Below are 24,512 nucleotides of genomic sequence, written 5' to 3'. Positions count from 1 at the left end.
TGGGAGACTGTTGGAAATATGCCCTAGAGGCAATAATAAATTAGTTATTATTATATTTCCTTGTTCATGATAATTGTCTTTATTCATGCTATAATTGTATTATCCGGAAATCGTAATACACGTGTGAATACATAGACCATAATATGTCCCTAGTAAGCCTCTAGTTGACTAGCTCGTTGATCAATAGATGGTTACGGTTTCCTAACCATGGACATTGGATGTCGTTGATAACGGGATCACATCATTAGGAGAATGATGTGATGGACAAGACCTAATCCTAAGCCTAGCACAAAGATCGTATAGCTCGTATGCTAAAGCTTTTCTAATGTCAAGTATCATTTCCTTAGACCATGAGATTGTGCAACTCCCGGATACCGTAGGAGTGCTTTGGGTGTATCAAACGTCACAACGTAACTGGGTGACTATAAAGGTGAATTACAGGTATCTCCGAAAGTGTCTGTTGGGTTGGCACGAATCGAGACTGGGATTTGTCACTCCGTGTAAACGGAGAGGTATCTCTGGGCCCACTCGGTAGGACATCATCATATGCGCAATGTGACCAAGGAGTTGATCACGGGATGATGTGTTATGGAACGAGTAAAGAGACTTGCCGGTAACGAGATTGAACAAGGTATAAGGATACCGACGATCGAATCTCGGGCAAGTAACATACTGCTAGACAAAGGGAATTGTATACGGGATTGATTAAGTCCTTGACATCGTGGTTCATCCGATGAGATCATCGTGGAACATGTGGGAGCCATCATGGGTATCCAGATCCCGCTGTTGGTTATTGACCGGAGAACGTCTCGGTCATGTCTGCATGTCTCCCGAACCCGTAGGGTCTACACACTTAAGGTTCGGTGACGCTAGGGTTATAGAGATATTAGTATGCGGTAACCCGAAAGTTGTTCGGAGTCCCGGATGAGATCCCGGACATCACGAGGAGTTCCGGAATGGTCTGGAGGTAAAGAATTATATATAGGAAGTGCTATTTCGGCCATCGGGACAAGTTTCGGGGTCATCGGTATTGTACCGGGACCACCGGAAGGGTCCCGGGGGTCCACCGGGTGGGGCCACCTGCCCCGGGGGGCCACATGGGCTGTAGGGGGTGTGCCTTGGCCTATATGGGCCAAGGGCACCAGCCCCAAGAGGCCCATGCGCCAAGAGAGAAAAAAAAGGGAGAGTCCTAAAGGGGGAAGACACCTCCGAGGTGCCTTGGGGAGGATGGACTCCTCCCCACCCTTGGCCGCACCCTTCCTTGGAGGAAGGGGCAAGGGCTGCGCCTCCCCCTCTCCCTTGGCCCTATATATAGTGGGGAAAAGGAGGAGCAAACCAATCTAAGGCCTGGCGCCTCCCTCTCCCTCCCGTGACACATCTACCTCCTCCCGCAGCGCTTAGCGAAGCCCTGTTGGAATCCCGCTACTTCCACCACGCCGTCGTGCTGTTGGATCTCCATCAACCTCTCCCTCTCTCCTTGCTGGATCAAGGCGTGGGAGACGTCATCGGGCTGTACGTGTGTTGAACGCGGAGGTGCCGTGCGTTCGGCACTTGATCATCGGTGATTTGAATCACGACGAGTACGACTCCATCGACCCCGTTCACTTGAACGCTTCCGCTTAGCGATCTACAAGGGTATGTAGATGCACTCTCCTTCCCCTCGTTGCTGGTTTCTCCATAGATAGATCTTGGTGATACGTAGGAAAATTTTGAATTTCTGCTACATTCCCCAACACCCCCTACGCCTTAAAGAACAACATAGTGTCATCTGCGAAAAGCAAATGGGACACCCCCGATGCTCTGCGACAAATTTTCAGCGGCGAGTAATCCCCTTTTCCCTCTCCATTTTCAACAATGCAGACAGTCCATCAGCCACAAAAAGGAATAAGAACGGGGATAGCGGATCACCTTATCGTAGTCCACACGACTGTGCAAATGACTCCAAGAGGGTTCCATTAAATTTTACAGTGTATCTCACCGAGGTGACACAAGCCATTATCCAATTCACCCACCGGCGAGCGAAGCCCATCTTTTGCATCATTCGCTCCAAGAAGATCCAGTCCACCCTGTCATAAGCCTTAGACAAATTCAGCTTATACGCACAAAAACTCTTATTAGGATCCTTTTCATGTTGTATATAATGAATGCACTCGAACGCAATAAAAGCATTATCTGCAATCATCCGTCCAGGAACAAAAGCACTATGTTCAGGGGAGATAATATCATCTAAAATAGGTCTCAGTCGATTTATCAGACACTTTGCCACCACCTTATAGATGACGTTACATAAACTAATTGGCCTGAAATCCGTGAGCATTTCCGGGCTGTCCACCTTTGGGATGAGAACAATGACGGTATTGTTCACTCCCTCTGGCATTATCCCCGTCCGGAAGAAATCCTTCACCCCTGCAATAACTTGCTCCCTCATTACCGCCCAGTTCCGCTGAAAAAAACGTGCAGGAAAACCGTCTGGTCCTGGTGCTTTTAGTGGCCCAGTCTGAAACAAAGCGTCAGCAATCTCTTTGTCTGTGAAATCTGCACGGAGGCCATCGTTCATGCGGTCAGTAACACGACAATTAATTAAGTCAATAACTGGATCCATGCTTTGTATGGATCTAGATGATGAAATCTGCGCAGAGGCAATCGTTCATGCTTTGGATGGATCTAGATGATGAAATATGAGAGAGGCGGATACAAAGTCACTAATTTGTGGTGTATCCGGTCAGTGCCCGCAGACGCGTTCAGTCGCGTCCGCGGATGTTTGAGGGGCCGGATTTGGCCAGTCCAGCTATAGATGCTCTTAGCATTCTCTATTGTAGAACCTTCACGCATTGTACAATTCTTTCTGCACAACAGAAACTGAATGTGCTGAGAGAATGCGAGCAGGTTGACAACATAAGAAGATCACCAGAACAACAATCGCTTAGTTGTATTGTGTCACTACAAGTTTCTGTACTAATTATGCTATTACAGCAACTTCAATGGAATGACCCATTTTGTCCGCCGCCATCCGTTTGGGTCAGCGCGGACACAATAGGCGGCCCAACGCGCCGACCCAAACGAACGCGCGTCCGCTATTCGTTCGCGGACGACTCATTCCCGGTTCATTTTTTAGCCAAATTTGCGTCGGAGCGGACACGAGACGGACGCGCGCGCTCTCTCCCCTCCCCGGGCCCGTTAGTCGGTGGCACATTGCTCTCTCCCCATCCAACAGCGCACCCTCACCCGCCTCTTTCGTCGGCCGCCGGCCAGTTCAACATAGATAGTACCAAGGATCAACTGTTAAAAGAAAAGATGAACTACTCGCCAGCCAGTTCAACATAGATAGTACCAAGGATCAACTGTTAAAAGAAAAGATGAACCACTCACCAGCCAGTTCAACATAGGTAGTACCAAGGATCAACTGTTCAGCATAGACTGTTAAAAGAAAAGATCAACTACTCGCTTGTCCTGGAAGTCCCAGGAGGACGCTTCTCCTAGCTTCATTTTTAATTGAGCGGCTGCTTCCACGCACGTTTGTCTTCCCGATAGGCGGCTCGCTCCGTCCTCCTCGCCTCCCTCTCACTCCTCCTTTGCTTGTAGAACTGGCGCTCGTCGACGATGTCCTGCGGGAAGCGTTCGCACCACACCACCATGGCTTCCACGTCCATCTTGGCGATGGTGAGGCGACGCTGCCGCCTCCGGTGGTCACGACGATCCTTGTCGGTGAAAAGCCGCGGGAGAGGCGCGAGATCCTGCCACCGCTGGCTCGACATGTCGGAAAAATTCATCTCCCGACGAAGCCTCAGGAGGCGCCACGATGCCGCGTCGTGCGCGCGGGCCGCCTTCTCTGCAGTGTCAAAGGTGCCGCGAATGAGGCGTTTCTCGCCAAACCAGATCTCGGAGGAGAAGGCGTGGGAGCAGCGCTCGCGTACGCCGCAAAAATCCGAAGCCCCAGGCGGCGCATCGATATGGTGGCCCAGAGGCGGCGAGGCTAGTGAGAGGGGGCGAGACGAATGGGCGGCGGACAAAGTGTGGAGGAAGCGCCTTCTTAATAACGAGTGTCGGCCACGACGCGCCAAAACCAGCGCGCGAACCTTTACCGCGCGCTAGGCCGATTTTTTCCCGCGCGCTGTAGCACCAAAACCAGGTCGGCGACATGGCAGCTGGCATGATCTATGCGCGCGCGGTCATGAAATGGATCGGCGTTGGGCACACTGCCAATCTAAATCTAAAAGAGGACGGACGTCGGGCGGGCGGCCGATCTAAATAAATAAAAAACAGACAAAAAGGTCGTTCATTTGGGTCGGCCCGTTGGAGTTGCTCTTAACTCGTGATTTTTTTTTTGCCATGCCCCTGGTTCATTTAAGCTTGAGGAAGATTCGTGGAGCACAACCCAGGTTGCTACGACCGAACGGAAGCAAGAGAGGAAAGGCTTTCTTGTTTGAAAAAGAAAGGCCATCCGTTTGCATGCTACTCTACTCCGGCAGACGGCGGCAAAAACGACAAATTTGACCTGTGAACAAAAAGAATTCATAAAGTAAATTGTTAACGAAAAAATTTCATCCAGCTGACCCTTTTGTATAGTGCCCGACAGTCAAACGTCACACTACACTGTGCAACGCCTGACCGACAAACGCTACACACCTGACCAGCGTCGCGTTTCAAACTACCTAAAAATTGCTAAGTCAGTGTGCAACGCTTGAGAGTTAGGCGCTACACTACACAGTGTAGCGCCTAAGGCTTAGGCGTTGCACAATCAAGGGTTTGTCTCACTTAGATTCTGTACCATGGAAGAAGGAGCCTGTCAGGGATTAGCTAGCTACCCCATGTTCAAAATATCTGAGCACTGTCTAAATGCATATAAAACTGGGCTGCACTATGCATAGAGATTACTGTTGTGTCAACCGCAATAAATCTGAATTAGCAGGGTAGGTACAAGCACATTCGTGTCGTGTCTCTCCTAGGCTGCGCTACGGTGAAAGAAGCTCTCTTTGGTCTGTAGAACGCTAAAAAAAATTACATCTTAATCTTTCTTGTTTCACTTTTTTTAGAATTAATCATTTTTTGTATTCTCTTCCAGCTGATTGTATGGTTTAGAGACGTGCGTACACATGCACGCACTAATTCTTTCTTTGCAAAAGAACACAGGGCCGCCTTTAGATGCGCTGTGATTTAGCTAGCCAGTCAAAAAAGCAACCGATCCCATCCCACGTTGATTTTGAGATGGATTCATGGGTTCATATCATCATATGGTAAAAATCCTGAACTGAAAGCGCTAGCTCCTGAAAGTGTCAGGAACATGCAATGTCAGTGAGTCAGTCACCCAGGTGCAACATGCTGGGTTAAACATTTGCCAAATCTTCCGGAATCCAAAGCGATCGATCGGCACCGCCGTAGCAAGATCGCATCAAGCTGCAAGTGCAGTATGTCACGAGCTGTACAGTAAGCAGGTGAATATTTGGAAGTGTGGGAAAGGCGTCTGCTTGCGAGCTGACTTTAGTCCAAAAAGATGCAACTACTATGACCGACTAACACTGGCCCTAACGAGACACGAGATTCCATTCCAAAGCCCACTAGTGCAGCGCCTAGCTGTTAGGCGTTGCACACTAACTTAACAATTTTTAGGCAGGAAGATCACCGGTACAGCCTGCGTCGCGATCCTGCCCTGACCATCCCTTGTGTGTCTTTCCGAATACCGAGACAAGCTAGGAAGAAAGGGTGCATGCATGCATGACCATCCGGTGCGAACGGCGATCAGCAGGTACACGCCACCCGGTGCGAATGATTCGGCGCAGGGCAGGGGCATGGGTGCGGGATGAAGTGCGAGTCCGGGCCCGGTGGTTGCTGGTGCTGCTGGTTGCGGGATAAACAAGCAGAGAACCCAGCCCCAAGGCCCACAAATCAGCCGCGGTGAAACTCGAGATGCCTGAGTGCTCGCCTGATTAGCCACGCTTAAACTTTTTTTTTGAAAGGACGCAGGAGAGCTGCGCATTTCATTTAGAAGAACGCCACGCTTAAACTTAGAGAGTGGTTTTTTTTGCCATGCTCCTGGTTCGTTTAAGTTTGAGGAAGATTGGTCGAGCAGATCGCAGGTTGCTAGTGCTACGACCGGACGGAAGCAAAGGGAGGAAAGGAAAGGCTTTCTTGTTTGAGAAAAAAAACAGGGTGGTCCGTTTCCATGCTACTCTACTCCGGCTGTGCGCGTCATGGCCATGATGGCCTGACCTGGTCATGGCAGGCCGACAGGAGATCACCGGAAAGACCTGCATCGCGATATCCTGCCCTGCCCAGTGCCCCTTCCGTGTCTTTCCGAATCCCAAGAGAAGCCACGAAGAAAGGATGCATGCATGACCATAGCGAATAGCGATCAGGAATGATTTCGCGCAGGGCAGGGGCACGGGTGCGGGGTGCGGGATGCACTGCGAGGGAGACCGGGCCCGGCGGTGGGGGTTGCTGGCTGCTGCGTTCCCGTCCTGTGCTTTACTTGACCGCCAAGACAACTCTCTCCTCTCTCTCTCTCTCTCATGCCCTTGTCCACTGTCGTCTCTGCGTGCCTCCTAGGGTTGCAACCAGTGTCCGTTGGATTCGTGCCGTCCATCTAGCTAGGTAGCTGCGGTGCGGTGCATGCACCCAAGGACGTGCAGCGGTGCAGATTGTACGCGCAGGCTGTTACGTAACCAATGCTCGTCAAATCATGCGCCCGTGTACGCCACCTATCTCTCTCTCTCTCTCTCTCTCTCTCTCTCTCTCTATCTCACTTCCAGAGATAACTAATTTACGATTAGTAAATTAAAGACCATCGTGGTTAGTGTTGTAATGAATTTTTGTTGTTGTTGCTAAATTGATGGTTATATCAAGAAGTTAGCTTGAAACCATTAGTGTGAACTTCAAATTGCTAAGTATGACATCTGGAAGATAATCTCCGAAAGGGAGTAGATCTCGTAGCATTAGGGAGTATAATCTGATGAAATCAGTAGATACTCACTCATAATGTCTTATGTTATGACTTAGTAAAATGCATGGAAGAGCATAATGTTGTGCAATCATAATGTTAAATATGACAAAATATAGGCTTAAACAGTAGTGGTGATAATCTGCAAAGCAGTAGATCTACACACTACCTTGGGATCTCAATACATCAATTTGAAGAAATCACTAAGAATTTTGCATATGTATTTGCAAGAAATTGAAAATCTCAATTGCAAATAAACGTATTAATCTCAACACGTGGCGAACATAGAAAAAATATACATCTTAGAAAGATTCCGGAATGCATCGTACTCCGTAGAAAAACAGTACTATAAATGTATTGAATATACTTTGCAAGAGATTAAAAATCTCAATTGCAAATAGTGAAGGTAAATAATTTGAACATGTCGTGAACATGGAAATTATTTACATCACAATCTTCTTCTGGAGTACACATTACTCAACAGAGATTACAGTATTTGAAGGCACAAATACTGAAAAAGGTCTAAAACAAATCAATGCTAGTAAATAGCACTGTTAACAGAACCAATTAGCGAAATATTTGAAAGCTGGGCAAATATTGGCCTGGACCATTGGCCGTTGCCGCCGCAGGAGGGGGCGTGCCGTGGGCGATGTTGTGACATGCCGTGGACGGCCGCGGGTGACCTCAGGCAGCGCTGAGGTGCGCCGAGCGCTCGGGGTCATAGCACCGCCGCATCGCGAGGATGCAAACTATGGTTGCTAGGGCCGCCACCGGGACGTCGAGGACACGGCACCGCAAGCTGAGTACCGGAGGGCGTCGCAGCCTGTGCCGTACCTGTGACTGTTTCCACCGTCAGCCGTATACCGCCTATAGTGGCGCTGGGGGTGTCGGCGGTATCGCGCGCTAGGAGGCACTGCCGGTTGGAGCCGACTGCCGTCGCTCCCTCGCGCCGGTTTACCAGGGGGCGGCACCGCTCCATGCAGACCGTTGGTCGCCGCATGCGCCAGACACGTCACCGCCGGGAGCAGAGGCATTGACGCCAGGGGCCACCACGCGCACTGGCGCTAGCCGTGCCTCCAGTGGGTCGGTGCCGTCAAGGTCACCGTCGCGTCAAGGGCATCGTGCGCGCGTGTGCCGAAGGGCAACGCTGACGGGTCAGATGAGGGCCATTGCCTCGGGCCCCGCCGATCTGCGCGGATGCGAGCCGAGGGCCGCGTCGTTCGCTCGGGAGCGTCACCGGCCTCGGTCTTCCATGCCGCATCGTGGTTGGAGGCAGTCCTCACGGTCGCCGAGGCGACCATCTGCGGCATGCGCAGGGAACTGTGGGAGGGCCAAGCCGACGGCCATGCTCGCGCAACGCCGGTCGGGAGGACCGGTGTGCGTTGCGTTGAGGCCGCCGCTTCCACGACATGCTTACGGTAGCGCTCCATCGCGATGGCTTGCCGTCCCGGTCGGCAAACAACCAAGACTAGTACTCCCTCCGTTCGGAATTACTCGTTTAAGAAATGAATGTATCTAGATGTATTTTAGTTGTAGTTACATCCATTTTTGTGACAAGTAATTCCGAACGGAGGGAGTACTCCGCAATGGTTAGTTCATCCATTCAAAACTAGTACGTGGTCAAAACCAATCAATTCATGCATTCATTTAGTGAGTGGATATGCAAACCGGGTCCACTTGACGGATCTGATTCCGCATCTCTGTGAGGAGATCGGCCGTGCTTGCCGCCATCGCCGATTCCCAAATCTGGTGTGTAACTGCCGCCTCACCCTTTTTCCTCTTGATGTACGCCGATCGAGTCCGGAGCCGTGCCTGAGTCGCCGCCGCAGCGCACCGGCCGCGTCCGGGAGGGATCGCGCCCAGCGCGTCGCACGCCGATGTCGATGCATCCGTGCTGCTGCGTGCGATGCAATGGCGAGAGCCAAAAGTATACTAATTCCATTGCTAACCGCCGCTGGCCGCAAAGGGCCTGTGCATGAACGAGGCCCTGTTCACTTCGCGTCGAGGATCGCGCAGCGCCGGGCTTCTTGTCGAGGGCTGTGCCGTTTCCAGTTCTTTCATCTTCGCCGAGTCGCTCAGGGAAGAGCGTGCTGATAATGTGTTGAAAAAAAACTAAAGAGAAGGAGACACACAAGTAAAAGTGAATAGTTGTTCTCATTGATGATGACATTTACACACACATATATAGCCCCCGAAGAGGTACGACCAGAGGGATGGGAGGCAACTGCCTCGGTTAGGAAAAGCAGGGATTAATAGAATTAATTAAATCCTAACAGACTCATTGTCCTCTTTCCATTCACCATTGTCATCCAACAGTCTACGAATATAGTTCCTTTTCTTCTTCTTTTTTGAACTTTAGTTCCTTTTCTTCTTGATACAATAAGGAGGAATTTTACAACGCTTGGAAATATTGACAGCCGTTCATTGGTTCGGATCCAATGGTTAAATATTCAAAAATAACTGTTACACGGAACCTAAATAGTGGGCCAGGAACTGATTTTGAAAATTAGTCCGGGGATATTATGATGAAAAAAAATGTATGTAAAGGTTGAAGTGCTATCCAGCGAGGGAAAGCTGATCACAAACCTAAGGAAATCAGAGTTTAGACCAAATTAGCGAAAACGAAATCAGTGACTATGGATAGTCGCTAAATTAGCTCCCAAATCAAATCAAAATGCAGCGGTATGCTGTCCAACTATGAGCTTTAGGTGCACTTAGCCAACACCATTTCTAACAACGTTGCCTGATTGCTACTCACTCCGTTTTTATTTACTTCGCGTTTAGGGTTTTGTTAAAGTCAAAATCTGTCCTGTTTGACCAAAAATAGAGGAAAATATATAGCCATTAATTAAGGACTCTTGATTGCTGAGTAATGGTAGCATGCAGTTTCACAATTATTTTCTCTAAAATTAATTGCAATGGCTTATTAGAGTTACTAATCACAGTACATTGCCGAATATAAATATTCACTAATGAATACGAAAGACTCTTTTACTATTCTTGGTTTCCCACTCACCCAAGTTCAGTTCAAATAAAATGGCATGAATAGATCAAACACAAGGAAATAGATAATATGATCTGGCAAACATAGACAAAGTTCCAGATGTGGCGCATGCCTTCCTTCACTTATTTCGCTTCTAGCTCCTTTCTTAGACGAATTTTTCTAGGATCTAGAAGAATTTTTCTAGGACCCAGATGACCTTCACTTCAACTTGATCACCGTCGAATTCTCTTTTTTGAGTCCTAATTCTACGGGGTAACTCTAGACGTTCTTCATTCCTAATTCTACGGCTGCAGTCTAGACAGAATTTCAAATTCTTGTCCTCTTCTTGGCTGTCACAGCTTGTGATTACTCTTAGGTCCACCTCTATGTGGAGTTTGTACTTGCTACGATCAGGCAATGCAATCATGTGTGGTCCCAGTGGAAGAATGCACGTGGAACCACAGGGCAGGGACAAGCTACTGCCTCGTTCAAAACTGAAGAGATTGACGCTTTTGCTCCCATAGTCAATGGCAATTGCCTTGACGCTACCATACACAGAGCGGCTTCTCGAACCGAAGTCTTTGAGGTTTAACCTGACCTCAACATAGGTCTCAACTGCTTCCGGAATCACCAAGTATGTGATCTCCAACTTGCGGCCAAGGCCTCCATAGATGGTTTGTGTGAATTCCTCAACTTCATCAGGCTCAGTAACATCCCAGCCTCGGCGGAAATGACTGCCACAAGACCCCTCATCATCAGTAGAAGACCCCTCATCGTCTTCTGTGAAAACCAGGTCTTCTGTGAAAACCTCCAAGCAAAAGGCACCGTAAGCCTGTAGTATCCCACATGGTCCAGTGAGTGCCAAATCCATTCCTTCCTACACATGAAAGCATGAATGTGAAGGATTTTATGATACCATCTTTGCTCCTTGCATGAATTCACATTCTTTTATGATACCATCTGTGCTTATTATTTAGTTTCACCATGGCAAAAAATAGAGTGAATATTGTCATGGCAAATCCAAAGTAAAATTTGCCATGTGCATGAAAGTATTTTTGCCATGGAAGAATATAGTAAACTTTGGCATGGCAAATTAAACTAAAACAAGCCATGTGAATAAAAGTATTTTTTTGCCATGGAAGGCCATGACAATTTTTATAAATTTGACGTGGCAATTTTCTGAAATTTGTGTTAGCTAGAACATGCAGCCTGTTTGATTTTTGTGGTTTTTGTATTGTTTCAGCAATCACAATTCGGAAAACAACTTTGTTCTACAACATGGAAAGAATGTATGTCAGTAGCTTTCCAATCAACTCATCTTTTTTTTGAGACAAAGCTCATCTTTTTTCTTGTGCTTGTATGCATGACAGGAGCTTCTTCAACCAAATAAGTTGGTTGTGCTCAATATACTTGCATGAATTCGCATTCTTTTATGATACCATCTGTGCTTATTAAATAGTTTCACCATGGCAAAAAATAGAGTGAATATTGTCATGGCAAATCCAAAGTAAAATTTGCCATGTGCATAAAAGTATTTTTGCCATGGAAGAATATAGGAAACTTTGGCATGGCAAATTAAACTAAAACAAGCCATGTGAATAAAAGTTTTTTTTTTTGCCATGGAAGGCCATGGCAATTTTTATAAATTTGACATGGCAATTTTCTGAAATTTGTGTTAGCTAGAACATGCAGCCTATTTGATTTTTGTGTTTTTTGTATTGTTTCAGCAATCACAATTTGGAAAACAACTTTGTTCTACAACATGGAAAGAATGTATGTCAGTAGCTTTCCATTCAACTCATCTTTTTTTTAGACAAAGCTCATCTTTTTTCTTGTGCTTGTATGCATGACAGGAGCTTCTTCAACCAAACAAGTTGGTTGTGCTCAATATACTTGCATGAATTCGCATTCTTTTATGATACCATCTATGCTTATTAAATAGTTTCACCATGGCAAAAAATAGAGTGAATATTGTCATGGCAAATCCAAAGTAAAATTTGCCATGTGCATAAAAGTATTTTTTGCCATGGAAGAATATAGTAAACTTTGGCATGGCAAATTAAACTAAAACAAGCCATGTGAATAAAAGTATTTTTTTTTGCCATGGAAGAAATAGAGTAAATTTTGCCAGGGCAAATTAAACTAAAATTTGCCATGTGAACAAAAGTATTTTTTTGCCAGGGAAAAATAGAGTAAATTATGCCATGGCAAATTAAACTAAAATTTGCCATGTGAATAAAAGTATTTCTTTGCTATTTTTGCCATGTGAATAAAAGTATTATTTTTCCATGGAAAATGCAAAAATAGAGTAAAAGTTTCCATGTGAATAAAAGTATTTTTGCGATGGCAAAAATACAGTAATTGTTACCATGGCAAATTAAACTTAAAGTTGGCATGTGAATAAAAGTATTTTTTGCCATGGAAAATTAAACTAAAGTTTCCCATGTGAACAAAAGTATTTTTGGCATGGCAAAAATAAAATAGTTTTTGCCATGGCAAATTAAACTAAAAGTTGCCATGTGAATAAAAATATTATTTGCCATGGCAAACATAGAGTAAAGTTTGGCATGACAAATTAAACTAAAATTTGCCATGTGAATAAAAGTATTTTTGCCATGGCAATTTTTCTATTTTTGATTTGCCAGTCTGTGTGCAATTGCTAGCTTTTTAATCCCTGGTGTCTTTGTGGGTTTTTATGTGCGTACGCTGGGCCTTTTTTTGCCCATTTTCTTTAACCCGGATGTATCGACAAGGTTGCTCGTGAAGGGATTCTAAAAAAAAGCTTTCTCGTGAAGGAGGTGTTCGGGCTGGAGCGTTTCCGCACCCAACAAACTCTGTTCGGTAGATCGCCCTCCCAGATCGAACGTTTTGTTCGATCTGCCACCTGTCCAGACCGAACGTTCGGTCCTATTAAAACCGTGCCCACGGAACGCTAATCAAGGTCCTAAATTTATTACTAGTAGAGTGTCTGTGCGTTGCCACGGGCTCTTGAAATAGTTTGCAAGAGTTACATGTTAAATTTCACACGTACAAACAATATAACACAAACACAATTATTAAATAATTAAAGTCCTTTTTTGCAATATAAATTGATAAAAGAAAAAGATTAACGACATGTCCATGTAATAAATTGAGCGATGTTCGACCTTCACATCTATTACAAAACTATTAATATCTAGATGATGCGCCTAAGAAATTCTTTCACAATATTAGGAAAGTTGCATTTAGCTTCACTCGCACGATGTTTTAACAAGTATAATAAAAACTGCTTCCTCAACTCATACCCATCCTGCACAAACAATATATGTAGTTAGTATGAAAATTTCATGCTTAAGGTCTTAAAACATATAACGGACAATACTCACCGCGCAAACCGGCTTGACCAATTCTTTACCGTTCCATCAGAGCATAAAATGAAAAACAAAATAGCCAGACACATTCCTGCAATTTTTTAAATTAATAATATAAAGAATATAATGATAAAAATAAATAAATATTTTTATTATGAATTCATTACCCCTCTATACTCGTTGGAATACCAAATGGAAATAAACGTTGTCATTTAGATATATCGGAATTCCAACCAGGCAGCTTTATTTCGAGTGCTTCTTTGAAATCCCTTGCAGAACTTTTAAATTTTAGTGCATGACTCAAATTTTTGTCCTCTGACGATTGGGATGTTTGAATAGGGTCCATAATATATAAACGACATGCCTCTTTGTCGATGAATGCATAGGAAAGATAAATTTACAAGTGGAGCTATTAGAAATAACAATAAACCATGATAACATTAGACAAAATACTTACCATGTTGCACGATGAGATGTCTTTGTCTATCCCAGGCCAGCTATCAAATAATGTTGCCAACGTCTGGATAGTTTCCTTCTCGCAAAACTTCTGACCTCGTGTTGACTCTAGTATCATGGACTATGTAAAAAAGAAATAGTGTTTCAACATGTTGATACTAATGCCACATAGAATGAAGAGTTACGATAACTTACACAAAATCTTAGATCCATGTAATGTATAGGAGGGTCTGTGAACAATACTCCCTCGTCACATGGCAGTATACGCACAGCGGTGTTGAAGCAATCATTGTCCACTTCTCTCTCCACCCTCGCTCTTTCTCTCTTTCCCACCCTCTCTCTCACACCCCTCCCCTCTCCCTCTCTCTCACACCCCCTCCCCTCTCCCTCAATTGTGGACCAACTTAATTTGCTCAGTGTTACTATACTATAGTATCCTGGAAGCCTAAACATTAAAGAGAAAATTTAACCTTTATAGGGGCTAAGACAACTTTTTGAACTTCATCGTGGCTCATTTACTCCACCCCTCTAGAGCACAAAAAAATTGGTTATACTCTGTACAACAAACAAAAATGACTTCACATGGTAATTTTTTCAATCCAGTGCTAGACTTGACATGGGCGCCATGGCATTAGTTCTGATACTTATTCCTGCCTATACCGTAATTTGTTCAATAACAAGTCAAATTGACACTAAGATGAATACAAAAGGATGTATGTAAGATCTCACATCCATAAATATCCAATGGATTTTGTGCATCTACACTCTACCGGCATTACGAAAGATGAGCAACTCTAGTTGAGAGTTGAAAACCAAAGTGCTCGTATTCAAATGTAAGTCATATCAGTGCACAAGCACATTACCTCCAAACTGAAGTTTGAATTTGGACAACACCGAAAGAGATATTAGTGGCAACATTCACCATGTAGATGACAATATCACATTGTCCTATTCTCTACTATCACAGTAAAGCTACAAGAGACATTGCTGAAGATTAAGCTTCCAACTTGATCTGACAACAATGGTTACAACTAATAAGTAACTATTTTATAAAATCACTACATCATGAAAATGACATACACAGATGAACCATGAAAAAATAGTACTGAAAGACATGTATGCAAGAATTTCTTAAAAGCTTGATCATTCCATTGCAAGAGCTAACTTCTCCTAGTTCGGCAAGAGAGTCAAAGCAAGAAGCCCTAGTTGATTGGTTCGTGCCTAACACCTTCCCTGCTCTGACCGACACAAAACAATTGTAGGTTGATGCCGCCACCCATCGTCCAAGCTCGCTTTCTTCTGCTTTACTTTGTTCATGCCACCTCCCAATCATATCAACAGATGAGTCGATTACCCCTACAATTCAAAGTTTTAGTCTGAAAATACACCGCATGTTGTAAGACTGCTTTTCTAAAATTCATCCATAAAAAGGAATGATCAACCGGTTTTAATATTGCACCAACCTCCGATGCGCAACCATGTATGCATATGTCTAAAAAACATGGGAGGAAATATCGCTTTGGACTAAAAACAAAAACTTATATATAACATTCCATGGTAGATGATTGGTAAAAAGGAACAAACAAACCATTTAAGGAGAAGGAATAAACTAACAACCATTTCTAAATTGTAAAAGAAACTAAGACTCCCCTTCTACTTGGCTAGTTAAATATAAATTCCTGCGACCCGTGCTCCACCCTCTTATAGACCAACCGACACCCTTTAGCACCACAGTAAGTTTCTCTCTCTACCTCAACCCCTCTCTCTCTCTCATAATCAACATGGGGTGTCTCTCCCTCCGTCTTCAAATTCAATTCACTGTTTTTTTCAATAGTGAGTTTGATGAAATTATGAAAAAAATCCTTACTTTCTAGACATGCATACACCATGGGATGTGTAGGAGCAAATTAATTGAATAGGAGAAATATCATGATTTTATTTCAACTTGATCAAGTTGACCACTCCGCCGCCGCCGGATTGAGGCCACACCGTCCAAGTTGACCACTCCGCCACCACCGCAACACTTCGCCACCGTAACCGAGATGTCATGGTCCACCCAAGACCTGCACATGCAAAAGCATATAACCCATCTACCAGCATCCCCACGGCTTAGAGCATACCGAGCTCACTCCATGCCTGACCAAGGGGCGTCAGAACCGCACATCGCAGCCGTCAGGCCACTCCCAGCAGATGCCTGTGCCATGGCCATGCGACCCAGATCGGGACCATCCAGCCCACGCCTCCGCCTCCATCACCTGGCCGAGCTCCACCACGCCGCCATGGCCTAGCCGCTATGTTGCCGCCTTGTCCCGCACAGTCGCCTCCAGGAGGAGCCACCGCGCCAAGACGTTCTCCTTCCACGAGCCCCAGCCGCGCACCTCCTCTCCGCTGCGAATCCCTGCCGTGTGCCGTTACACCAACTCCAAATTCCGTCAAGAGCAGCTCCACGAGCCACACCACCGTGAGGGTCACTCCCAACCAACGCGAGTGTGCGCGAACCAGATCCCGCCGCCACCAGCCGCCAATGGGCTCTGCCCACCGATGACGGCGATGGGGGAGGAGGGAGAGGGGGGCGGCGTGTGACGGCAGTTAGTGTTTCCGCCCAAGCCACCCCTAGAGAGCGACGCAGCGGAGAGAAAGGGCTTGCGGCCACACCATAAAACCCCCAACCTTATTTTTTATGTTATTTGGGGAAGGTAGACACCGCAATTTTGGAGCGTATACACCACTGATACAAGCTCCTTGTTGTTTAATTGTATTTCAATGTACAGAGAAATATATATCACTCAAGGATGCTTGAATAGCTAGATTCACAAATCTTAAGATTTTTTAAGCATGCACACATACCTTCTTTGTACCATGTTAACAACAGGAATCTAAAAGCAAATGCACCATTGCAGCATTTATGTAATTAATTTATCCACACTTATACATTTTCAAACGGGCACACAGTCAAAACTTATGACCTTTTCTAATCTATTGGATAATGAAGATGCCGAGATGCTGGAATTCTAACCTTCAAAAAACTCCCAATCGCCAATCTGTATGCACCAATACATGGGCATTCTAGCTACTTCTTCTTGGAGTAACCTGCGACCAAACAGCCATTCGTGCACATCTTCTCTGAAGTTTGAGGCAGCAGGTGCTCTACTACAGGGACTGTGACATTAGAAGGATTAAGATTCTCTATTGTTCTTGTCTAAAACCAGAGAGGAATAAGAATAATAATATTGGACCAAGGCTGTTACAAACTAATGGTAGGATAAAATTTACGTCTCGGGCTTCGATCTGGATGCGGCTCGGGCGCTTCGACCTGGATGCTCAGGGTAGTCACAACGCTAGGGCCCTCTGACTGCTGCATTTTATCATCGTGACTTAGTATTTTACCCCGCATTAATCAGAAAACCATTGGTTACAGTCAGCAGAAGAATTTGAGTTATGAAAATAACTTTTCCATCAAGGGCATGGCCAGAGAGGGGTGAGGCATTCACCATCAGCTGTTTATTTTCTGTTTCCATGGTTTTGCAGTCCTTAAGCTGGCCGAGTTCTGATCTAAGCGTGCCGTTCGCTGCGGTCAGCTCACTTACCTTCTGGGCTAGCTCTTCGCATTCTTGCTAGGTAGCATAAGAAGAAATCGAGATCAATTAGTATACTGTTTCAATGGTGAAATTTAATTTATACCATCAAATAATCTTAAGTTAATTCATTTGCTGGCCTAGAAAATCGATACAGTGTTGTCTTACTTGCCTAAACTGGATATGTTTCGTTGTTCAGCTGAGTTCAGAATGTCAAATATATTCTCCCCAGAAGATAATTTTAGCAACATGCAGGTAATAGCTCATAGGAACACTTGACTAAACATCCCTACTGTAATCAAGTCCAGTTAAAACAAATCAAGTATATTAGGCAGCATTGCTCAAGAACCAGTAGAAAGTATATTCTAATTAAAATTCTGGAAGCCTGAGATGATCCCAGATGGCCAAAACTTTAGTGATTGCATACTTCCCTATGAAGCCATCGCTTTAAATTTCTGAAACAACAAAAATGGGGATTGTTTCAGACATTATGTCCAGCATAACCTATCTGGAGCACTCTCATGCGGAGAGATCGTTGTGCGGACCTAACTTAACAGTCAAACGTCCATAACGTTGAACCTAAATTTTATAACTATCATTTCTCTACTTCTAGTGCCAGTGTGCCACACACTCACCGGGAAATAAACAAGTGCAGGAAAGTATGGTTGTTATAATCATATAAGATGCAATCTGAAAAACATTTACATGCTATTTGTCACCACATTTTTATAAAAGAGGGCTAAAGTAAAACCAAGTTGCAAGTAAATGCACTATTTGTATTTTCCAAAATGAGAGGAAAACTACTATTCATTCATGACAATTACCAATTTTACCACGCTCTCAAAAATCATGACAGTGCAGAGGCTGGAGGTCTGGAAGAAACAGAGACCTTCCTTTGAAGAAAAGAATTCATAACCGAAAACTATACCATCTGAGACAGTGAAGCGTTACTCTGGGAAGAAGCTGCGGCATTCACCTCCCCCTGTACTATGGAGGATGGAGAAGCGCTCAAGGGATCCATCCCAATATTCAAGTTCGGTGCAGCACTGGTGAGTGCCGCCCTCCCAGGTGCCAAAACCAACAGTTTGGATGTAGACCTCTCCTTGTCTTCCAATGGCGGCTCGGTTACAGCATTCTGCACTGTGGCAGCCTGAGATGGCTCACCTGAAAATGCCAACTGTCATTCTCACATACTACCAACATAGACAAACTACTCCATTACAGCACTCTCATGGTGCCCGCACAAGGATGCGAACCGACACAATGACACAAATCCAAGCCCACTTCTTCCTTTTTACCAAGTGTAACGGGTACTGTCATTGTCTTTCCAAACTAACCCATCATACCTTGTATCCAGGAATTATGGTTTGTGATAACTGATAACCCATCTTCTGTATTTGCAGCGCCGGACTTCCTCCTCTTCGCGGATGATGATGAGCCCTGGACAGAATACATAAGCATACGTGAAATTGTGGATCAACCAAAACTAACAATCAAATATTGCTAGAAAAAGCATAATCCAGACAATGCCAAACGAGGCACCTTCTGATTGGCGCCCGTATCTCCCTTCTCCGATGACCCCTGGCTCCCGGCATCGCCGCTGTGCAAGCCATATCAGTTGATTTCAGTTCAGCCTACCCGGCCAACAGACAAACAAGAGCACACCGCACACATGCAAGCACAGAAACCACGCCATACCTCCCGGAGCTGAAATTGATCTCGCCAGAAGGGACACATCGTGTCTTCCCCACCCTCTTCCCTTTCCCTGCCGCCGAGACAGACTCGCCGGCCATGTAAGGCACCCCCTGCACAGAGCAGAATGCAGCAGACAATTTCACAACACGGACGCACAACGTACGGTCAGGTCCAATGCGCTAGAATATAAACGAGGGAGGGGAGCTCGGCATTTACCGCGACCATGGAGGCGTGCGCGTGCGCGTAGTACGCCGCCGCAGGGTGGTGGTACATGAGGAACGACACCGGCGCGCCATACGCGGCCCCCGGCCCGGCCGCCACCAGGCCGTGCTGCTGCGCCCTGCCGCGAAAGAGGAAAGAAAACTGATCAGAACTCAAAGCCCGCCATCAACAAGGCAACGCCACCACTAGCGCCGCGCCGCGGGTCTGCGGCTCCGGAGCGGCTCTAGGAGAGGAGGATCGCATCGCGTACCTGGGCCTGCGGCGGCAGCGGCCACGCGGCATAGGGGATCCCGGCGGCGGAGGCGGCGGCCGCGTAGTAGGCGTGCATCGAGGCGGCCCACTCCGTGTGGGTTGGGGGTGGCTGGCGGCGGGGCTCGCCGAGCCTGGAGACGAAGGGCGCACGCAGCAGCGGCCACAGCTGAGCCCATCGCGGCTCGGGCCCGAGCTGTGCGTGGCAGTGGATCCGCGGTGGCGTCGGCGTCCTGGGGATCCTGATCCGCAACGGGCGACGTATCCGAGGCACCGGTGGTGGCGGTGTCCTCGTGATCCACGACGGCCGCGTCTGCCTGGATCGGCATCGGCGGATCCAGCTGCGTATCCTCGGGAAACGAGGAGGAGCGGATCGGAGGGCGACGGCAGCGAGATCGCACGAGAGGACGGCGGCTCTGTGTCCTCGACGGATCGATAGGAGCGGTTTTTTGCGGGGTGTTTTTTCGCTGCGTGCGTGGGGTGGGGTGGGGTGGGGTGGGTACAAAAAACCCGAGTAAGGTGAGACGAAAATAAAACCCGAAACGTGACCAACTGAGACATTAGTTGTGGCGATATAAAAGTTAGACGATCTCCCGCTAGGGTTTGCTCTCCTCTAGTCCTCTCCGCGGCCGCTAGGGTTTGCTCTCCTCTCTGCCGCCCGCAGCTGTTTGCCTTCCGGCGTCGGGCTCGTCGCCGTCTGGTAAGTGCTTCTCCTCGTACTTTTTTTTGTCTCTGCTGTTTCGCCCTCCGGTCCTCATCGGTACCTCGAGCAGGGAAACTCGAAGTCGGCGTCCTGCCGTATCAACTCCGCCGATCCCCATAGTCTTTCCGCCCGCCGCCGCCAGGTCGGGTTAGGCCCTTCCCCGTCTCAGATCCCCCTCTCCTCACCTTAGCTTTTCCTCCTTGTCTCCGCCCCCATAGTCTTAACGCCCGCCGCCGCCAGGTCGGGTTAGGCCCTTCGCCGTCTCAGATCTCCCTCTCCTCACATTCGCTTTTCCTCCTTGTCTCCGCCCCCATAGTCTTTCCGCCCGCCGCCGCCAGGTCGGGTTTAGGCCCTTCGCCGTCTCAGATCCCCCTCTCCTCACATTCGCTTTTCCTCGTCTCCGCCCCCGCGAGGTCGGATTAGGCACGCCCATCGACGTCTCCTTTGGCATATCTTATTAGTCACTAACAGAACGATTTATTTTGTCTTTTTATTAAGAAAACCACGCCACCTGAATTCATTCGTTTCTATTAAATGAAATTTATTTATTTTATCTACTATTATGCAGGAGACGATGATATCCAAAATGCATGATATGCTTTTGCCAGTGTTCTCTCTGTTCAAGTTTCGTTTGGATGCTCCACGTATCCACAGTATGTTCCTACTCATTTTGATGGGTCCAATTGTGCGGAGCTTGTTATTATGCATCTGTCTTTTTCAGAACTATTCTAGACCAGATTTTATCTTCAGGATACTATGGCTGGAGTAAAAACGTGGTGACTAAAAAATATTAGATTGACCTCTTGTACACTCCATAATGATCTTTTAGCAATTGATTTTTTTGGTAGGCTCCTCACCGCTGTCTTGTCCACCTCATTGTGGAATGTTGTAGTAATTCTCAAAAGTTTGCACGGCAAGTAGCATATGAAGTATCAATGCTAAAGCAGATTTCAATATTTTATCAACAGTTACGTGGCATGGAAATAGTTTCTTGTTGACTTCTTTCCTTTGATTACTATTCATTGTGTACAGTTAAGTGGCATGGAACTGAAACCATACTTTGTTGTTGACTTGTTTCATTGTGGACAGATTTTCCTTGTTAAGTTGAGATATTACTTACTAGATCTTGATTACTATTCATGTTATGGTGTCTTTTGATTTATCTTAGCTCAGCAGGACAAAGTCATGAAGGGTTCATCCTTACACTAGTTTGATGCCAGCTGCCTACATTTACCAATATTTTTTAATATGGTTTAAGTTCATGCATATCTGATTTTATGAGTTTCAGTAGGCGTCATCAAGTCATGGGCTGTGGCTTCAATCCCTGGATTTTTTGTTTGCATGTGCTGTGCTGCTATGAAGCATTGTTTAGCAAACAATGTTTTGGGAATTTCTTCCCGTATCCAGGTTTGTTTTTATTAGTTATATTTTGTATTTCTAAGAATTATGAGCAGCACTTTCTGGGTGGTGTTCACATCAGTTATGGTCAGGGTAGCTAAATTTTTTATGCTCCAATAAATGTCATAGATCTTTTTAGTGAACTTTTGGTGATAATATTGTCAGTGGGTTCGTTTTTAGTTTAATAGTTCAACTAATCTGATATGCATTGTTATGCACAGCACGTGTTCCCACCCGAAGATGCTTCCTCCATGCTTTTCATTGCCGACACTGCAATATCTGGTTAGTAATAGAATAGAAGTTCTTTTGTTTGTGCCAAATTACATTTGCGGTTTGTTCTTCTGAAACTTGCAATGATTATAGATATGTGGTTAGTAATAGAATAAAAGTAACATCAGCTTCACTATGACTTGTGCATGTCAACTTCATTTGGCATAATCACCTGTATTTATAGTGAGACCTCAGTAAATTTTTTGCATCATTGCAGCTCTTTCTCTTGTTGGTCTATGAGGACGAAATAGTATTTATCAGCATTTTCTTATTCTTGTTGATCTAAGAGAACATTCTATCTTTTGTTTATTCTTTAGTATTAGTACTAGGGAAAAGTGCAGATTTGAAACTAGAACGTTTCCAATTCTTGTTCAGATGCGCCCTGCTTGCTTGGCTGTTTTACTTGCTCGGTTGCTCTATATGGGATCCATGCCACTCTTTTGCTGTTGCCGGTATGATTAAAAAAAATTGTGGCCCAAGGGGCCGAGACAGTATGCACAAAGAAAAACAAATTATTTTGAAGTTTGAACTTCCTCTTGGATTAACTATTGTATTAAATTCTGCATATTGGAGCAGTTGCTGCATCACTCAGCACATAATATGGATTTCTGCTTTTTGGTTCCAGGTATATGTGTTGCACTTGCCCTCTGTATCGCTGTGCCAAGAGCTAGCAAGAACCGTTTCTTTAATTACGCATTTTTGCGATACACTGTAATTATCATCATACTGAACTGGTTTCAATCCACACAGGTGAGTTATGCTACTTGAGTTGCACCTGATATTATCTTGAAAATAAAATGCCCTGTTATGTATGCTCATCTCATCTTTTTTTTCAGGGTGGGGGGCAGCCTGCTCTACAATATGTTGCTTGTGGCGTGATTAGTTTTGTTGCTGTTCACTGTTTGTGGAATGTAGAAGTAAAACAGGTAAGGTCGGTCCATATTGTTGTTTGTACTATAGATATGCCTATTGCCAGTCCCAATTGTGTGGTGGTTGATGACATTCTGTAGTGACATATCCTATTTGCTAATATCTCTTTTTTCCCCTCGCTTGAGGGTGACAACAATCAGCCGATGAGTGAAGTGTGGGATTGGAACATGTATGGAACCAAACTGAAGTTTCATGGATGGTTTATTAACACTGCCAATGAGGATGGTGACGGAGGTGAGGATGGTGACGGAGGTGAGGATGATGCTTCATTTGCCTCGGAGCATTCCGATGATGAAGATTTGACGGAGGTGTCAATTTTACGTGCGGTGCAAGTGTTGGCCATTCGTGCAAACTTTCGTATTAGCCGTATGGACGCCCATGACTGGTACCAAAGTTTTGTCATCTATGTGGCGCTCGAGGGGGAAGTACAAGAGGTATACACTAGCTACCGTATGTTATATCTACTACATGCTTTATGCCTCTTTACATGCATTATATATTGTAATAAATTAAAATCCTTCACATTCATGCTTTCATGTGTAGGAAGGAAAGGATTTGGTACTCGCTGGACCATGTGGGATACTACAGGCTTACGGTGCCTTTTGCTTGGAGGTTTTCACAGAAGACCTGGTTTTCACAGAAGACGATGAGGGGTCTTCTACTGATGATGAGGGGTCTTGGAGCGGTCATTTCCGCCGAGGCTGGGATGTTACTGAGCCTGATGAAGTTGAGGAATTCACACAAACCATCTATGGAGGCCTTGGCCGCAAGTTGGAGATCACATACTTGGTGATTCCGGAAGCAGTTGAGACCTATGTTGAGGTCAGGTTGAACCTCAAAGACTTCGGTTCGAGAAGCCGCTCTGTGTATGGTAGCGTCAAGGCAATTGCCATTGACTATGGGAGCAAAAGCGTCAATCTCTTCAGTTTTGAACGAGGCAGTAGCTTGTCCCTGCCCTGTGGTTCCACGTGCATTCTTCCACTGGGACCACACATGATTGCATTGCCTGATCGTAGCAAGTACAAACTCCACATAGAGGTGGACCTAAGAGTAATCACAACCTGTGACAGCCAAGAAGAGGACAAGAATTTGAAATTCTGTCTAGACTGCAGCCGTAGAATTAGGAGTGAAGAAAGTCTAGAGTTACCCCGTAGAATTAGGACTCAAAAAAGAGAATTTGATGGTGATCAAGTTGAAGTGAAGGTCATCTGGGTCCTAGAAAAATTCTTCTAGATCCTAGAAAAATTCGTCTAAGAAAGGAGCTAGAAGCGAAATAAGTGAAGGAAGGCATGTGCCACATGTGGAACTTTGTCTATGTTTGCCAGATCATATTATCTATTTCCTTGTGTTTGATCTATTCATGCCATTTTATTTGAACTGAACTTGGGTGAGTGGGAAACCAAGAATAGTACTCCCTCCATTCCTTTATACAAGGCCATTATGAAAAATACATTTTGCATCTATACAAGGTCACTAACAATAATCGAGGCAAAAGTTAATGATGTTTTCTTGTACTACTCTCTCCTTTTCGGTTTATAGGGATTATCTTGTTTTTCATCACATGTTCAGATTTCAAGGCGCAATAAATCATTGCATACAAGTATTAAGAGAAAAATGACCAATGCATGTACTTTATGATTTATGCATTGCAATTAATGCATTGGTAAACATAATTTTTAGAAAAACAAGCGCATTAATTGAGTGGTTTTGCAAACTACAAAAATTGTTCTACCATTCACCATCTACC

General features: G+C 45.4%; 4 protein-coding genes across 6 annotated transcripts; 1 reads left to right on the top strand and 3 right to left on the bottom strand.

The window, feature by feature from the left end:
- Nucleotides 1–3,488: 3,488 nt before the first annotated feature.
- Nucleotides 3,489–7,913, bottom strand: LOC147991742 (uncharacterized). The gene is made up of 2 exons (XM_087538791.1): nucleotides 7,769–7,913; nucleotides 3,489–3,829 (listed from the first exon to the last, which is right to left on the bottom strand). Exons 1-2 carry the CDS (start codon nucleotides 7,911–7,913, stop codon nucleotides 3,489–3,491), a joined length of 486 nt encoding a protein of 161 aa, XP_087394917.1.
- A 2,141-nt stretch (nucleotides 7,914–10,054) lies between these two features.
- LOC125517619 (uncharacterized) lies at nucleotides 10,055–13,841 on the bottom strand. Its single transcript, XM_087538790.1, has 2 exons — nucleotides 13,725–13,841; nucleotides 10,055–10,794 (listed from the first exon to the last, which is right to left on the bottom strand). The coding sequence occupies exons 1-2, from the start codon at nucleotides 13,839–13,841 to the stop codon at nucleotides 10,105–10,107; spliced, it is 807 nt and encodes a 268-aa protein (XP_087394916.1). The 3' UTR covers nucleotides 10,055–10,104.
- Nucleotides 13,842–14,628: 787 nt separating this feature from the next.
- On the bottom strand, nucleotides 14,629–19,937 carry LOC125513581 (DNA-binding protein EMBP-1-like). The gene is made up of 10 exons (XM_048678714.2): nucleotides 19,466–19,937; nucleotides 19,210–19,333; nucleotides 18,997–19,103; nucleotides 18,841–18,898; nucleotides 18,645–18,738; nucleotides 18,227–18,462; nucleotides 17,215–17,337; nucleotides 16,997–17,078; nucleotides 16,740–16,882; nucleotides 14,629–15,079 (listed from the first exon to the last, which is right to left on the bottom strand). Exons 1-9 carry the CDS (start codon nucleotides 19,495–19,497, stop codon nucleotides 16,794–16,796), a joined length of 945 nt encoding a protein of 314 aa, XP_048534671.1. The 5' UTR covers nucleotides 19,498–19,937; the 3' UTR covers nucleotides 14,629–15,079; nucleotides 16,740–16,793.
- Nucleotides 19,938–20,017: 80 nt separating this feature from the next.
- On the top strand, nucleotides 20,018–24,122 carry LOC125519744 (uncharacterized). Of its 3 annotated transcripts, none has more exons than XM_087525829.1 (8): nucleotides 20,018–20,164; nucleotides 20,736–20,820; nucleotides 21,459–21,574; nucleotides 21,787–21,847; nucleotides 22,461–22,585; nucleotides 22,672–22,761; nucleotides 22,891–23,199; nucleotides 23,309–24,122. In XM_087525829.1, exons 2-8 carry the CDS (start codon nucleotides 20,742–20,744, stop codon nucleotides 23,996–23,998), a joined length of 1,470 nt encoding a protein of 489 aa, XP_087381955.1. In that variant the 5' UTR covers nucleotides 20,018–20,164; nucleotides 20,736–20,741; the 3' UTR covers nucleotides 23,999–24,122. The 3 variants fall into 3 exon arrangements, with proteins under 3 accessions (XP_087381955.1, XP_087381953.1, XP_087381960.1); XM_087525827.1 differs by having other exon boundaries at nucleotides 21,456–21,574; XM_087525834.1 differs by having other exon boundaries at nucleotides 20,020–20,164; nucleotides 21,456–21,574; nucleotides 22,906–23,199.
- Nucleotides 24,123–24,512: the final 390 nt, after the last annotated feature.

This window comes from Triticum urartu, chromosome 1A (assembly GCF_056163025.1).
Source record: "Triticum urartu cultivar PI428250 chromosome 1A, HENAU_Tu73, whole genome shotgun sequence".
In the NCBI taxonomy this organism is placed as follows: Eukaryota; Viridiplantae; Streptophyta; class Magnoliopsida; order Poales; family Poaceae; genus Triticum; species Triticum urartu.
This window is presented reverse-complemented; position numbering and strand designations above follow the sequence as displayed.

Coding starts and splice junctions, on each gene's coding strand:
- LOC147991742 (XM_087538791.1), bottom strand. CDS start 7,913: ATGGAGCGGTGCCGCCCCCTGGTAAACCGGCGCGAGGGAGCGACGGCA. Junction 3,830..7,768: donor GACGGTGGAAACAGTCACAG/GTACGGCACAGG, acceptor TTGACACTGCAG/AGAAGGCGGCCCGCGCGCAC.
- LOC125517619 (XM_087538790.1), bottom strand. CDS start 13,841: ATGATACTAGAGTCAACACGAGGTCAGAAGTTTTGCGAGAAGGAAACT. Junction 10,795..13,724: donor ACATCTCATCGTGCAACATG/GTAAGTATTTTG, acceptor TTTCATGTGTAG/GAAGGAATGGATTTGGCACT.
- LOC125513581 (XM_048678714.2), bottom strand. CDS start 19,497: ATGCCGCGTGGCCGCTGCCGCCGCAGGCCCAG. Junction 17,079..17,214: donor CAGAAAATAAACAGCTGATG/GTGAATGCCTCA, acceptor GATAAAATGCAG/CAGTCAGAGGGCCCTAGCGT. Junction 16,883..16,996: donor TCCAGATCGAAGCCCGAGAC/GTAAATTTTATC, acceptor CTAATGTCACAG/TCCCTGTAGTAGAGCACCTG.
- LOC125519744 (XM_087525827.1), top strand. CDS start 20,742: ATGATATCCAAAATGCATGATATGCTTTTGCCAGTGTTCTCTCTGTTC. Junction 21,575..21,786: donor GAATTTCTTCCCGTATCCAG/GTTTGTTTTTAT, acceptor TGTTATGCACAG/CACGTGTTCCCACCCGAAGA. Junction 22,762..22,890: donor GGAATGTAGAAGTAAAACAG/GTAAGGTCGGTC, acceptor CCCTCGCTTGAG/GGTGACAACAATCAGCCGAT.